Here is a 15,375-nt window from a genome sequence, read left to right on the forward strand (position 1 = left end):
CCCACACAATTCCCTAGTTCATTGCAGACATCAACTAGTATCCTACAACTTAACTCCATGCTGACATTAACTACCCAGAGTTAATATAGACCTTACAGAAGAAGGGCTCAGATCCACAAGACGGCCCTCCACCCAGACACCAGTCAGAAGCCGTAGGTCCCGTGTTACCCACACTTCAGAGAGATTTGGCTACAAGTCGGGAGTTCCCATGATCCTCTCTTCAGGTTGGATAATTTGCTAGAATGGCTCACAGAATATAAGGAAAGACTTCACTTACTACTACCAGTTCATTATAAAGGATATTACAAAGAATACAAATGAACAGCCAGATGAAGGGGTACATTGGGTAAGGTCCAGAAGGGTAAGGGTCCTGTCCCAAGCACAGGTGCTTCTGTCCTGTGGAATTTGTGTGCACCATCTCCCCAACATGTGAATGTGGTCACCAACCCCAAGGCCCTCTGAACCTTGTCCCTTAGAGGTTTTTATAGAGGTTTCATCATGTAGGTATGATAGGTTTTTAACTTCACCTTCAGTCTTTCTTCTCTCTCCAGAGTTTGAGAAGTGGGGCTGAAAATTCTAGGCTTCTAATCAAGGCTTAATCTTTCTGGTGACCAGCCCTGTGAAGGTATCCAGGGTCTCACCAAGAGTTGCTTCACTAGAAGAACAGAGGCTCCTGCCACCCAGAAAATTCCAAGGGATTTAGGAGCCCGGTGTCAGAAACAAAAGATGTTCCTGTCAATTTTATCACTTATAAAATTCCAAGGAATTTGGAAAGTTTATGCTATGAACTGGGAACAAAGATAAAAAATATATTTCTTATATTATCACAGCATGGACATTTTCTTGAACAGAGCACATGAGTTTTGAAAGAAGGACAGGATGAAGAATGTTCCTTTCCTTGGCCCTTTTATTCCGCAAGTATTTATTGAGCATCTTTAGTGGGCAGGACTCCTTACAAAGTACTTTGACAAAAGCAAGGATGAGGGGGCACTTGGGTGGCTCAGTGATTAAGTGTCTGCCTTCAGCTCAGGTTATGATCCCAGGGTCCTGGGATCGAGCACCGCATGGGGCTCCCTGCTCAGTGGGAAGTCTGCTTCTCCCTCTCCCACTCCCTCCACCCCCCCCCCGCTTGTGTTCCCTTTCTTGCTGTCTCTCTCTGTCAAATAAATAAATAAAATATTTTTTAAAAAAAAGATGAGTCACACAAGTCTTGTATGCAAGGAGACTAGCATCAGCAAACAAACGGAGCAAACTAACATTGAGCCAGTTTTGAGCAAACAAATGAAAAATATTCCTTGAGAACCTGCTATGTGCTGGGCCCTATGCGGGTCCCAGGGATTTGGTGATGAACCAAAAGGCACAGGCCCTGCCTCCAAGGACGTAAAATCTAATAGAGAAGACTGATCTTGAACAGTAATGACAAGTGTAGTTAGTGTTTGGAAAGGGGACATTCATGGGCCTGCAGCAATGTCTAGCAGGGAGTTTAATTTTCAACTGAGGGTCACAATGGTCCCCCTGAAGAGTGATATTTCCACTGAGATCCAAAGGCAGTGTGATGGCTGCAGAAGTGAATGGGGTTGCAGAGCAATGAGAGAGGGTTGTCCCCAATAGGAGAAGCAGCATATGTGAGAGTCTCCAGCCAGAAAAGAGCTGGGCCGTTAGGGTTTCACCATGGGTGAGAGAGTAACAGGATTTCATACGCAATCTTAAGGGTGATAGAAAGTCACCAAAGCAGGATGGTCTTCAAAAGACCATTCAGGGTACTCTATTGAAGAAGAGTTATGGGTAGAACATTAGGAGGGTTTTAATGCAATCCAAGCTAGGGAGAATGGTGGCTTGGATTAAATGTCATTAGTGAGGATGGAGAGGACAGATTGAAAAGCTATTTAGGAGGAAATATAGGACTTGTTGGGCTTGGAGAGTGAATAGGAATCAGGGAACACCCAGGTTTCTGATATGAGGATCTGAGTGGATGTTGGGGCCCTGTAAAAGACAGGAAATGCCAGAGGAAACTCAGGTTTAGAGAACTGGGGTGATGAACTTAGTTTGCATATTCTCTCTGTGCATCAATCTCCACATCTATAAAATGGGTTGTTGTAAGTTTATTGAGTAAACATTAAGCACTTAGAACAGTGCCTGGTGCATAGTGATACTACATAAATGTGTGAGGTACCTGAGGGACATCAAAATAGATAAGCACAGGGGGCAGTTTTGTCCCAGGGTCTGGAGCTCAGGAAACTGGTGGGCTAGAGGAACAGGTTTGAGAGAGTTTGGGGTAGTAACAGTCCTTGGGAATGGCTGAGAAGTCTTTACTAGGGAAGCATACAGGAAGGAGACACCAGGACCCCTGAGGGACTTCAACATTTGGTGGTAGAAGACAAGAAGACATCAAGGGAGCCTAAGATGAACATAGAGCAAAGCAAGAGGGATTGTCAGAGAGTGTGGTTGTTGCAGAAACCCAGGGAGATTCAATAAGGAGTGAATGGTCTGCAGTTAGTCATAGGCTACCTGGGCTGAGCCAAATCACCAAGAAATACCCATTAATTTAGTGACGGAGACCACTGGTGAGAAAAGATAAGTGCGTAAGTAACCAGAATCCAAGTTTGAATGTAACTGCTCTGGAGTTCAGGAGGGGAAAGATGGTCTTACCTGGGAATGGCTATGAAAGCCTTGCTAGAAGAGGCTGACCTTGAGCCTGGATAAATTAGACCAGGGCCCATGGGGTGGGTGGTCAGGGAGGGTAGTCCAGGTAGAACTAACTGTATAAGCAAAAGAAGAAGAGATGCAGTTTGCCCTGGGAAGCGTAAGGTACATATATATCTATTATTTCTTTGATTTCTGTTTCTGACCATGGAAAGGAAATACTCTAGAAACTTCAAGCGGGGCTCTGGGAATCTTAACTGAGGATGTTACTGGGATATGTAGAGAGTGATTCTAGGGAGGAACCTTTGTTTAGCATTAGATCTGTAGGAGTCTTTATTTCCAAAGGCAGATGAACTGATGGGTATTGCTTCAAATTATCTTTGTATGTGCTGTCCGAGATGGAAGCTATAGTCACTTGGGGCTACATATTTGAGATGTGGCTGGTCTGAACTGAGAGGAGCTATAAGGGTGAAATATACACCATATTTTGATGACTTACATTCTTTATATTCTTTTTTTTCAAACTCACAAATTTTTCTATTGATTACATGTTGAAATGATTATATTTTAGATATTTTGGGTTAAATGAAATATTAAATTTAACTTCACCAATTCCTTCTTAATTTTTACTATGACTAGAAATTTTTTAAAAATACATTTGGCTCACATTATATTCACATTATATTTCTATTGGACAGTTCTAATCTATGTAAAGGAAAGTCTTCAATGTTCTCCCTTAAAAGTATAGGGAAAAGAGATACTGACATTTAAGACCCTTATACTTTTTTAGATATTACTTTCACTGTTTATCATTTTTGAAAAGATAAAGATTATTAATAGTATGCTTTATTGTCTTAATGCGAGTATTGCTTTTGTTTAAAAAAAGAAAACTCTCACAATAATTGAGTCGAAAAGCAGGCTACATTTCTTGTGGCCCATCTATTTCTTTGATGAGCTTTGGCATAGCTCATGAATCACAGGAGGAAAGTCTTCAGTAAGAGAGGTTTTAGAGGCCATCTAATGCAGCCAAACCTTCAGTGACTCTCCTAGAACAACCCTAAATTTGATGACATCAGAACTACCCAATTATACTCCTTGGGAAGTGTGGATTAGTGTGGTGGAGCCCCCAGCCTTGTGTGGGTGGAGGAGCTACCTCTGACAGGCACACCTGCACGGGAAGCAGATCAGAACCTCCCTTTCTAATGGCATACTCTTCTTGCCAGGAGAGTTATACAGCTTGTTCTCACCAGCTCTTCTCACCCTGTGCCAAGAACAGGCCAAGGTTGGGGGGAGCCAGAGAATTTCTGGGGGAGAAACTCAAAGGGCAGGGAGACTTGCAGGATGAGGCAGAAACTAGATCTGTAGACTGAGTGCTTTGTCAGGCCTTGACTTATGATGTTGACAAGCTTAAGAAGGACAAGGGAAAGAAGAGCAGAAACCCAGGGCAAGATGGTTAGGAACTAGCAAAGCAATGCAGGAAGGAGATGTGCAGGGAACAGGGAGCCTGGAGGAGGAGAGCAGATTTGTAGAGACAAGTGGGAGTGGACAGGAAGTAAGGGAAGCATGGATAGAAGCAGCCCAGGCTTGGGTCAATATAAGGGAATGGGGGTGGGGGTGTAGGGCTGTATTTCTAGCAGAAGAATTGCCCTATCATACTTTGATACTCTCTGGAGGGAGACAGTAGGCTGAGGGATAGGTTTGGGGAAATTGCGATTTCCTGTAGCACTGAATATTCTAATGTCAACCATCTTTGGGTTTCAGACATATTTCTTGTCTTTGCAGGATGAATTGGATCTCACCGACAAAAACCGAGAGGCTGTGTTTGCACTGCCTCCGGAGAAGAAATGGCAGATCTACTGCAGCAAGAAGAAGGTGCCATGTCTGACCCCTTCCACTGCCACCTCAGGGTCCCCAGCCTGGCACAGCTCTTGCCTCTATGCTTTCTCGCTCATTCAACAGATATTTATTATATACCAGTGTCGTTCTAGGTGTCAGTGGCATGAATAAATCAGGACAAAAAATTCCCTGCTCTCATGGAGCTGACAGGGAAAGAGATTCTGGTTTTCAAAGATCCTTGATGCAGGTGCCCACTGGGCTCCAGGAGTGGGGCTGGGTCAAGGAGATACCAAGATGATAAGTCTATACTCCCTTCCCTTGCCTGCCTGGAGGGCATGTTGTCCTGTGCCATACCCAAGGGCAGCTTTGTGTTGTAAGGGCTGTTTGGGGCAGGGGTGGCCTCTTCTGGATCTTTGGCTCCCACGCGTCCCAGGCTCGGCCTCACAGGGCAGCAGGTATATCAAGGTCACACACCAGTACCCGTTCTCCCCACCCTCTCCTCCCTCTTTTCTCCTTCATTAAGAGATGTCGTCAGTCTCCCAGCTATGGTCTTCCTTAGGAAGGAAGGGGTGTGCCAGGCTCCAGCTGGGGCTTCATTAGTTCTTGTCTCTTCCCCTCTGCTTCCCTTGGTCTTCCTCCATATCTGTGTGTCTCTTACCCATCTTTCTGTCTGTATCTCTCTTGCCCCCCTTCTATTTTAGCCTTTCTCTTTCTTGGCCCATCTTCCTTGTTTCCCCTCCACCCTCCAATTTTTCAAACTAACAGCTTTTTCCTTTGACCTCAGAGTATAGGAGTTTGGGAGTTAGGACCCAGTTATTTCTGCATCAGAGGCTTGGACCTACTCCCCACTGGGAGAAGACAGGCAGGTCTGGGGTAGTTCTGAGCTGTTGCTCCTTCATGTTCCCTGAGCTTATTTGTTCATGGCTCTTTTCTTCTTCTTCTCACCCAGGGTATTTGTCTCAGCTGGGGTTTCACGACCTTATAAAATTGGAGGATTAGATTGTTATACCATTCTAGAGTTGGAAGGAGCTGAGAAGCAATTCAGTCTAGTCCTTTCTTCTGCATATGAAGCAAGGACAGCCTAGGGAGGCAGTGGACTCACCCAAAGGTCCCAGCCAATCATAGCCAGTGGCTGCACCATTGCTAAAACCCAGGCATGCTGAAGTCCAAGAGCCTGTGGTAAGATGCAGGGGCTGTGCACACTAGTCTAGTATACTTGATGCACATCTATTAGGCGCCTGCAGAATACTATGTGCTGTGTCCAGGACTCTCATTGTGAGAAAGATGATCTTGAAAAAGTTCAAGTCATAGGAGGGAGGGAGTACAAAATTAACTTCAGGAGTAGTTAATCATGTCTCATGCTTCTCCACTTTCCAAACTGATTTACTATGGAGTTCCTGTAAATTGATCTCTTACACAACTAAAATAAAAAAAAAAATACTGAAATGTAAGGATATCTTGTTCTACCTTCCAAACCAGATTACATGTAATCTCCCCCCACACTTTCACATACCCCTCTCTTGCCATGTGGTGCTTCCTCTGTAACATCTTCCCCACCTGTCTTAGCTTCAGTAATCTTTAATAACTCTGTCCTCTCCAAGCCCCCCTCATGAGCCTTCTGTAGATGCCCCCACCCTGGGCTTCCACAGCCCACTATAGACAGTTCGACCATAAAGCATTTGTCACCCTACTCTGACACTAGACTATTCTATGGAAGACAGAGACTGACTTTTTGCTCAGTACTTTCAGGGCTCAGTACAGTGATTGGCATGTAGTAGGTGCTCATTTAATGCATATGGAATGGAGAAATGATGAGCTGGCAAAGACAGGAAAATATATATTTGATGGTGCATTTGTTTTTGGTTCTGTGATCCCCTCCCCAAGGCCAGAAGATAGAATTGGGGAGTTTCAGTCACGAAGAGTTAACATATAGCCATGTGAAATCACAAAGACCAAATGCAGGCAGCTTTCCCACTGGTCTAAAATTTGGATTTTGTGAAACAAAATTGTGAAGCTAGTAGATATAGCTGAGGGAGGCAGGGCAAAGTCCAGGTCACCTGGCAGACAGGTAGTTTGTCAGCAAGATTCTGGAAGAGGAGTTAAGTTTTTGTGCAGATTTGAAAGCAGGAGATTAGCAGAAGGCAGGTGAAGGGGAACATCCAAATGGGACAGGGACAGGAAGGAGCAGGGTGTGTGTAATGCCCAGAAGTAGAGTCACTGGCTGAAGGAGAGGGCTAGATCTTCAATCAACATTAATATTTATTCATGTCATGAATAAATATTTCCAGCCCCACCCAGACAGGGATAACTTTGAGGAAGTTACAAAATCTCTCCAGGCTTCCATTGCTTCCTTGGTAAAAATGCAGATAGTGAACACTGACTCTCATTGTCTTTGCCCATCCCTGGGGAGGAATTGAGGCTTTCCCTTGGAACCTGAGGATTGGGCCAAAGGCCCTGTGCTTTGGGCTCTGCCTCCCAGCTACACCGAGTCCTCCTGAGTCTCTCCAATACCCAGGGCTTGGGAGTCTCTTTCTGTCTTTTAGTGAAGTTACTATTCACTGAGTGCCTACCATGTGCCAAAGAACTGCACCAAATGCTTTATATCAGTGCTTCTCAAACAATCTGAGAAAAAAACCAAGTTTTTAAAATTTCGAACTGTCAAAAACCAATACTTTTGTAAAATACAATGAGAATGGTATTAGAAAGTAAAATTTGAAAAACCAGATATATAAAATATATGCACAGATTTTTATTAGGTTCAACAGACATAAAATTATATTTTATTAAGAAGCAAACAAAGAGGGAACAGATATAACAGGAAAGAAAGAATTTATTTTTAATTATATATATTGTTCACTGAAAGTGCATATACCTGTGTGATTCCTGCCCATGTCATTGGCCGGTCACAAGAGTCAGTGTTCACTATCTGCATTTTTACCAAGGAAGAAATGGAAGCCTGGAGAGATTTTGTAACTTCCTCAAAGTAATCCCTGTCTGGGTGGGGCTGGAAAGTGAATGTGCTGACATGGAATGAAGCTCAGGACCTCAGGCCATGGGCCTATCTTGCCAGGTGGTCCATACAGTCTTTCTTCCTGTTCCAGGAGCAGGAGGACCCCAACAAGCTGGCGACCAGCTGGCCTGACTATTACATCGACCGCATCAACTCCATGGCTGCCGTGAGCAATGGCTTCTCCCCTGTCCTCACCCCACCTGGAAAAGCCATGGGGGAGATTGATCATCCCGCATCTTTCCCTGGACTTCACACCCCCTCGCTGGGGATCAGCAGCTTTCCAGTTATTCCTGAGATTTTTAAAACATAATCCCTCCCTTCTCTGTGTGACTCTAGAGGCCCCCAACCATATGAACATTTATTAGCCATTGTATCTCACACAGTCTTGGGAAACAGGCTGAGCCAATAATTCTCCCATTCCACAGATGAGGAAAGTGAAGTCTAGGACTGGAACCTGGGTCTTCTCAGAATCTGACCCTCTTAGTGAACCATTCCTTGAGGCCCCACCCTTCCTGAGTCGAGGGTGGCTCCTGGGTCCCACCTGGGCTGGGGGATGCAGGGAGCTGGGGCTCAGGCAGCCCAGCAGGACCTCCGCCCCTTTCCACCTACCTCAGATGCAGAGTCTGTATGCCTTTGATGAGGAAGAGACGGAGATGAGGAACCAAGTTGTGGAAGACCTGAAGACAGCTCTCCGGACACAGCCCATGAGGTGACTCATTGTGTTTCCCCTTCCCCCTTCCTTCCACACCCCTTCACTTGCTAGTCCCCCTCAACTTCCTGAAGCTTCACCCAATGCTCTGCTCCCATCCCAGTCCCCTTGCCAGCTCCATCCCCCCACCACCACATCCCCTAGAGTTCCCTGCACTCTGCTCCACTTCCTGCCTCCTACAACCCCTCTCTCTGAGGAGCTGGGAGGCTGCCAGAGGATGGGCATGTGGGGGACCAAGGCAGAGAGCAGAGGAATGTGACATAAACCTCAGGTCCTGAAGTGCTATCTGAGCAGAAATTGAGGGCAGGTACTTGTTTTTCTTGGGAGAACGGAATGGCAGGGCAGGTGGCCTTATGGACAAGGTGTGTAAGAAAGAGCTCTGAGAATTAATTCCCCCAGCCAGGGAGGAGGGCAGCGTGAAGAAGAGATACTCCAGCCACTAGGGGGAGATGTGGTGTCTGTGGATGAGATTCCACCACCTAGAGGAGGAGTGATGCAGGCCAGGAAAAGGGGATGATTTTGAGAAGAAGGACACTTCCCCCTTCCCAGGCCATACTGCGCAAAGGTCCAAAATGGGCCAAGAGCCACAGCTTCTCCTCGTGCCTGGGAGCTGGCTTGTAGCTCCTTGTGGGAGCCGACTGTTAAATTTTCAGCAGTTTTGTAAGCTGCTTGTTAAACATAGCTATGATTAGAATATAAGTTATATAAACTTAAAACTAAATAAATCATACTAAAAACAAAAGTAATAAATACTTGAAACTTTTCACTCCCTAATTACTTAATGTTCTTACTACATTTTAGTTTTATGTATGCTCTTGACTGTTACATATGCTCTTGAGTTTATATTCATTGTATATACATGGTGGAAATACAGCTGACCCTGAACAAGGTGGATGTTAGGGGTGCCAACCCCCATGCAGTCGAAAATCTGCATATAACTTTGGACTCTCCCAAAACTTAACTGCTAACAATCTACCGTTGACCAGCAGCCTTACCAATAACATAAACAGTTGGTTAACCCATATTTTATATGTTATATGTATAATATTCTGTATTCTTACAACAAGGTAAGCTAGAGAAAAGAAACTGTTAAGAAAATCATAAGGAAAATCTATTCATAGTATTGTACTTGTGTTTATTGAAAAACTTCCCATATAAGTGAACCTAAACAGTTCAAACTCGTGTTATTCAAGGATCATCTGTACTATAAATGTTACACCTCTTCCCAACTCCACGTTCAATGATGTCACATTGATAGCTTGAAATCAACTTTGCTGGGCGTATTTATACTGTGGAAATTGAAAAACACTATAATCAGGCCTTTTTTTCTTTCTTCAGAGAGCCAGTTGTTAAATGTTTACTAGCATACTGGTCTACCTGTGTGTGTGTGTGTGTGTGTGTGTGTGTGTGTGTGTGTGGTTTGGGCTGAGCTCTCTACTTTGGGAGCCTGGAACTAGAGCCTCAGGAGAATGAGAGCACCTTAATCCCGTGTGGTTCAGGGGGTGGGGGGGCTTGTAGGAAGGGGGTGCGGGAAGGATGAGGACATCGAGGAGAAGGGTTGAGGGAAGTTTGCCAGGTTTGTCTCCCACTTCAATTTACTTTTCTTTCCCTTAATAAAATTCTGATTATAAAAGTTACACATAGTCATGGTGGAAATTCTGCAGAATACAGAAAAGCATATAATAGAAACAAATAGTACCTATTTTAAAGACTTAATTTTAGAGTATATTTCATTTTGTAGACATATTTGTATAATAATATGGAAATACACAAATACACTTGGGGCCAAAAGTATTAACTACATGCGATGGTTCCCTCAGCTCCATTTATGACATTTCCTTAGGTCATTACTGTTTTACGAAATTCAGTGTTCTAAGCCTCTCTCTGTGTATGCATGTGTGAAGGTGCATGTGCCATGGATGACTTTGGCACCAGATGAAACCTATTGACTGCTTATCAGAATGATATTTTTAAATAATAAAATAGGTAAGATGAAGAATAAACCAATTAAATTGAAATGCAGTTACCAAATATGAAACATTTGTGAGATAACAATTAATGTGCTTTTTTAAGCCTTAAGCAGAAAGAACTAGCAACCACCATGATTTTGAAGTGCTGATGAGTGGAAGTGATAGTCTGCAACACCTGCAGCAACTATAATTTGATATGAAAACAGCTGATTTCTTTGGGTGACAAAGTCACAGGTTCTGCTATTACCACTGTAGTTTATTGCCCACATTCATCATCCGAATAAATGATACATTTCAGGTAGAGGTTACCAAAAATAAAAGTGTAACTTTTTTTCCCCATCCAAGTTCACAGACCCCTGCAAGTTATCCATGACCCCTTAGGGGAACACAGACTCCAGGTTAAGAACCCCTGAACTAAATGGTTTTTAATGCTTCCTGTTAATATTCAAGATAGCTATTTTCTTAAGGATCACTTGAAGAGCGCCTTCCCCAGCCTTGGTCCCATGACTCAGTGACCCCTGGTGACCCCCCTGTCTGGAAGTCCACTTTGTCTTCTGACATCTCTCTGGAGATGAATTTTCAGGTTTAACAGCCATTATAATTACAGTATAATTATAGTAATAATTACTGCAATCGTTCTCTTCATGCATACACCATCACAGCTATGCAACTGACAGTCAGTGGCCTGCAAATGCACGATATTTAAGGTGCAAATAAGGCACGAGTCTCCTGCGAGGGTGATAGGATTTCAGTGCCTTAGATAAACTCACTAAATGAACCAAGTGGCTGCTATAGATGGGACATGGTGTTATACGGGTCCCGGGGTAACTATTTGCAAAGTGTATACAGAATAATAGGCAAATTCAGGATACCTGTTGTGCTAATGGTGCTGGCCTGGACAGGTTTGTGACACGCTTCATTGAGCTGGAGGGTTTGACCTGTCTGCTGAATTTCCTCCGGAGCATGGACCACGCCACCTGTGAAAGTCGCATCCACACCTCCCTCATTGGTTGCATCAAGGCTCTGATGAATAACTCCCAGGGCCGAGCACATGTGCTGGCTCAGCCCGAGGCCATCAGCACCATTGCACAGAGTCTGCGCACAGAGAACAGCAAGACCAAGGTGGCCGTGCTGGAGATCCTGGGTGCCGTGTGCTTGGTGCCTGGCGGCCACAAGAAGGTGCTGCAGGCCATGCTCCACTACCAGGTGTATGCAGCTGAGCGGACACGCTTTCAGGTGAGGGGGCGCCTAGCTGAGGGCTTATATAAAAAGACATAAGGGACCTTAAGAGATACGGGTTTGGCTGGGGAAATGGACGCATCACTAGACCGTGGGTTCCTTGAGGCTGGATTATTAGTCTATGGCTCTACATCTCTGAGCCCAGTGCCTGATGAGTCACAGCGGCTCAGTCAGAAATTAAATGGAATGCGGTTGCTGGGGCCAAGATTTTAAGCCCTATGCCTGGGCCAGTGCTTACTATGGGGACCCCAAGAACAGTGCTGAAGACTGAAGCCATTCTCTTTTCTTCTCCCTGATCTGCCCCAGAAAAGTAATGAGATAGTAAGTATAAAGTGTCTTATGTAGAGTAAATACCAATAGATCTAAACTGTCACTGCAAGTGCTATGGTTTATCTACCAGTATAGGCTATTTGTATATTCTGTCATCCAACATTTTGAAGCACTTACTCTGTGCAGAAAGTGACCCCTGACCCTTTGAAGAAGAGGTAAAAGGCAGTGTCCATGCTGTCAGGGAGCTGGGCAGGAAGATTTATGAGCTATAAGCAGCTGGAGCTGTAAACAGCTCTAAAATGCTGAGGCAGCATTTCGGCATGGCCCTACAAAATATACTAAGCCCTGGAGGTGAGTGGCAGGACTGAGATTGAGGTATGGAGAGGCAAAGGACGCTTCTTGAAAAAGCTGAGCTTTTGGGAAGGACCAGGGTAAGCTAGATAGATTGGGTAGAGCAAGCACGTGGGGTTAGAATGGTGGTAACACAGGCACAGAGGCTGGACTTGTAGGATCCTGAGCCCACCTTCCTCTCCTGTCCTGCCTTTCCAACCAGACACTGTTGAATGAGCTAGACCGAAGTTTGGGCCAGTACCGGGATGAAGTGAATCTGAAAACAGCTATCATGTCCTTCATCAACGCTGTCCTCAATGCTGGAGCTGGAGAGGTGAGGCATTTTGTCCTTGCTCTTACTGTTCCTGGACTTTCTGGCCCCAGGGGAATGTGTGCAAGTGCCTCCTGGGGATGTAGTAGAGGGAAGGGGCCAAGACCTCTGGTTGGCATGGCTGCCACTACCATCATTGTCTTCAGATTACCTCTATCAATTCTTGCCTCCTTCACTTGGGGCTGAGAAAGAATAGATTGTCATGAACCTTGCAGTCATGAGGGGTTCTTGGAGAGTTTCTTGCATGGGTAGCATTGTGCATTATGTGTGTACTGGACAAACCCCACGTTGGCGGGCTGATGCTGGCTTAGGGTGGTGGGGGATCATTTATGGGAGGAGGGCAAGTGTAGGCCCTTCTTCCTAGAGTTTTCTAAAGACCTGATTCTGGACTGGTTTCTGAGTTGGCTGGTCATGCCCTCTAGCACCTTCTGTTAGGAGGTATGGCTTCTGATTTTCCTTACTGTGGGGTCAGAATGGGATTCTCAGACTGTAAAAATAGCAACAGCCGAAGATGAACTTGAAGAGCAGATGAACTCCCCAAATTCTAAGAGAATCAGATGCCCCAGTCAAGGTCAATTTGTTGAAGGTCAAAAGGGGCAATTTAATGATCTCTACTTTTCCCTCTTTTCTGCCAGCACACTTTTCTTGCAACCAGTCCTGATGAACTAAGTTAGGTGAGGTGGGTTGGGAGAACAATCTGTCCCTGAGATGCTGACATCACCCTTGTCAATACTAGCTACACTAATCTGTTCTGATTAGTTGGTAACCATACTTGATCAGGTAATTCTTAATGTAATATCACCCCTTTCAGTAATATCATTCCCATTTTACAGATGAGAAAACTAAGGCTTTCCCAAAATCACAAAACTAGTGAGTGTCAGAGCAGGGATTTGAATCACGATCTGTCTGAAATCAAAGCTTATGGTCTACATTACTTTACGGTGCCACTCTTTGATGCCAAAGGCTGAGAAAAACGGTAAGGGACTTGAAGGAAGTGAGGCAGGAAACCTAATGGGAATAAATAACAAGGTCTAGTATGTCTCTTCCTGCCCTTTCTTGGAACTCTGGACTTGAGGCAGTTCCAGATGGGTTGTTGCAGGTGATGTAGTGGGACAATGGAGTGGGTCTACTGGGGACTCTTGTGGAAAAGCCACAAGCCAATAAGTCTGGTCCTCCTTTGGTGACCCCCAGGATAATTTGGAGTTCCGCCTTCATCTACGGTATGAGTTCCTGATGCTGGGGATCCAACCTGTGATTGACAAACTCCGGCAGCACGAGAATGCCATCCTGGACAAGTAAGGCCCAAGCCACCTGTCCCCACTGCAGACATATGGAGACAGTGCCTCAGTTGGGGATGATCAGGACTTTCAAGGAGGCTGCCCTTCCCACTGGAGACCACCTGTCATACCCAGTATTAATTCAGAATCAGCTCTGTGTCGGGGAGGTGGACAGCTCTCACCCCCTTGTCCCACATCCTACCTATGTCCTTGCCTGCTCTCTTTGTTGACCTGCTTTCTCATCTCTGATGTTAAACACAGGTGGACCCAACCAGTAGTCCTCAACAATGTTAGTACTTCCCCAGGGTGGAGGTGGGGGGGCTTTGGAAACACATAGGGGTGTTCCTTTGGTTTTTAGACTGGCTGGTTGGGAGACACAAACTGGTATTGGTTGTTGGAAACCAGGAATACTAAACATCCTGCAGAGCACTGCTGCTTAACAAGGAAATTGCCCCACCCCAAATGGAAGCCATAAAAGCCTTTATTGATTAAAGGGCACAATTAAATTCCTATGTGTTCCTTAATTCCAATTAAGTTCCTATCTGTCCCCTCTGGTTCTGTCCCATTGGTACAGACTATTTTATTGCGCTGGGTCTTAAGGGAGACAGGATTGGCCCTTTTGAAGTGGAGTTGGGGAGTGGATGGGGTGAAAAATGAGAGAGACTGGCTTTGAAGGTTGACATGAGGACAGTATGAGAACGCTGGTGAAGGCAGAGCAGTAGTCCTTGACTGGGTGATTTTACCCCCAGGGGACATTTGGCTAAGCCTGGAGACATTTTTGTTGTCATGACTTGAAAGGTGGGGGCTGCTACTGGTGTCTAGTGGGTAGAGATGAGAAATGCTGTTGAACCTTCTACATCTCACAGATCAGCCTCCCACAACCAAGGAAAATCTAGCCTTGGATATCAATAGTGCCAAAATTGAGAAAGCCTGATCTAAGGTGACGGGACTCTAGGCTGGCCTCCCTGAGGAAGAAGGGGCATGGGATTCTATAAAGGAGGAGAGTTGGCCTACAGACCAGTGGCTTCTTTCTGGTTTTGCCTTGGCATCACCTGAATTAAGCTTTCAGATTTAGTTCACTGGGGAGTTGAAGGGGCTAACCCTCAAACAGGGACATCCTAGAAGTAATATCTACTCTCTCTATCCCCTCATCATATCTAGGCACTTAGACTTCTTTGAGATGGTCCGGAATGAGGATGACCTGGAGCTAGCCAGGAGGTTTGACATGGTGAGAAGCCTACAGGGATGGGGCAACTGCAGTGGGGTCCCAGGTGGCCCCACAGCCTCTTCTCCAGATCCCATGTTGTGGTAGGTCCAGTGTTGGCTGGCTTCCCTGGTGAGTGGTCCTATAGACAGGTCCTACTTCTGGAACCTGGCAGTGTGTTGGCTCTGCAGGGCCTCACCTGGCAGGCCTTACCTGGTAGGGCATCTCCTCTGCTGGGAGATTGCAACCCCCAAAGGAAAGAGGGCCGGTCCTTAAACATTATTAGTTTCAAATTCTCTCCTGGGCTACTCTACCCCTGCCTGCCAGCAATTTCCTGAGTCCCCTCTCCCTGCCACTAACTAGATCATGCTTCACAAAGCAGATTGCCTTTTCATTTCAGCCTCAATAACCCTAAAAATACACAATTCTGCTGCTTAAATATTGTATTATAAAATCTCTATTCAAATAGAAGCTTACTTCTGGTGGTGCTGCAGTCACCAAGCACCATCCCATTACATTGTCACATAAGCCCTGGATTTACAATAAGGAGACTGAG

At 45.3% G+C, this 15,375-nt stretch overlaps 1 protein-coding gene across 3 annotated transcripts in view; it reads left to right on the forward strand.

Moving 5' to 3' along the window:
* DAAM2 (dishevelled associated activator of morphogenesis 2) overlaps nt 1-15,375 on the forward strand; it is a 125,662-nt gene that overhangs the window by 72,028 nt on the left and 38,259 nt on the right. For all 3 annotated transcript variants that reach the window (XM_064597575.1, XM_045866832.3, XM_064597576.1), the window contains exons 3-9: nt 4,426-4,515; nt 7,581-7,655; nt 8,104-8,198; nt 11,071-11,404; nt 12,231-12,341; nt 13,530-13,633; nt 14,777-14,843. In XM_064597575.1, coding sequence (XP_064453645.1) covers nt 4,426-4,515; nt 7,581-7,655; nt 8,104-8,198; nt 11,071-11,404; nt 12,231-12,341; nt 13,530-13,633; nt 14,777-14,843 — 876 coding nt within the window. The remainder of the gene's footprint in view (nt 1-4,425; nt 4,516-7,580; nt 7,656-8,103; nt 8,199-11,070; nt 11,405-12,230; nt 12,342-13,529; nt 13,634-14,776; nt 14,844-15,375) is intronic.

Source organism: Mirounga angustirostris, unplaced genomic scaffold (assembly GCF_029215605.1).
Source record: "Mirounga angustirostris isolate CCGP_5_RB_7025 unplaced genomic scaffold, mMirAng1.0.hap1 SCAF_8, whole genome shotgun sequence".
Lineage (NCBI taxonomy): Eukaryota > Metazoa > Chordata > Mammalia > Carnivora > Phocidae > Mirounga > Mirounga angustirostris.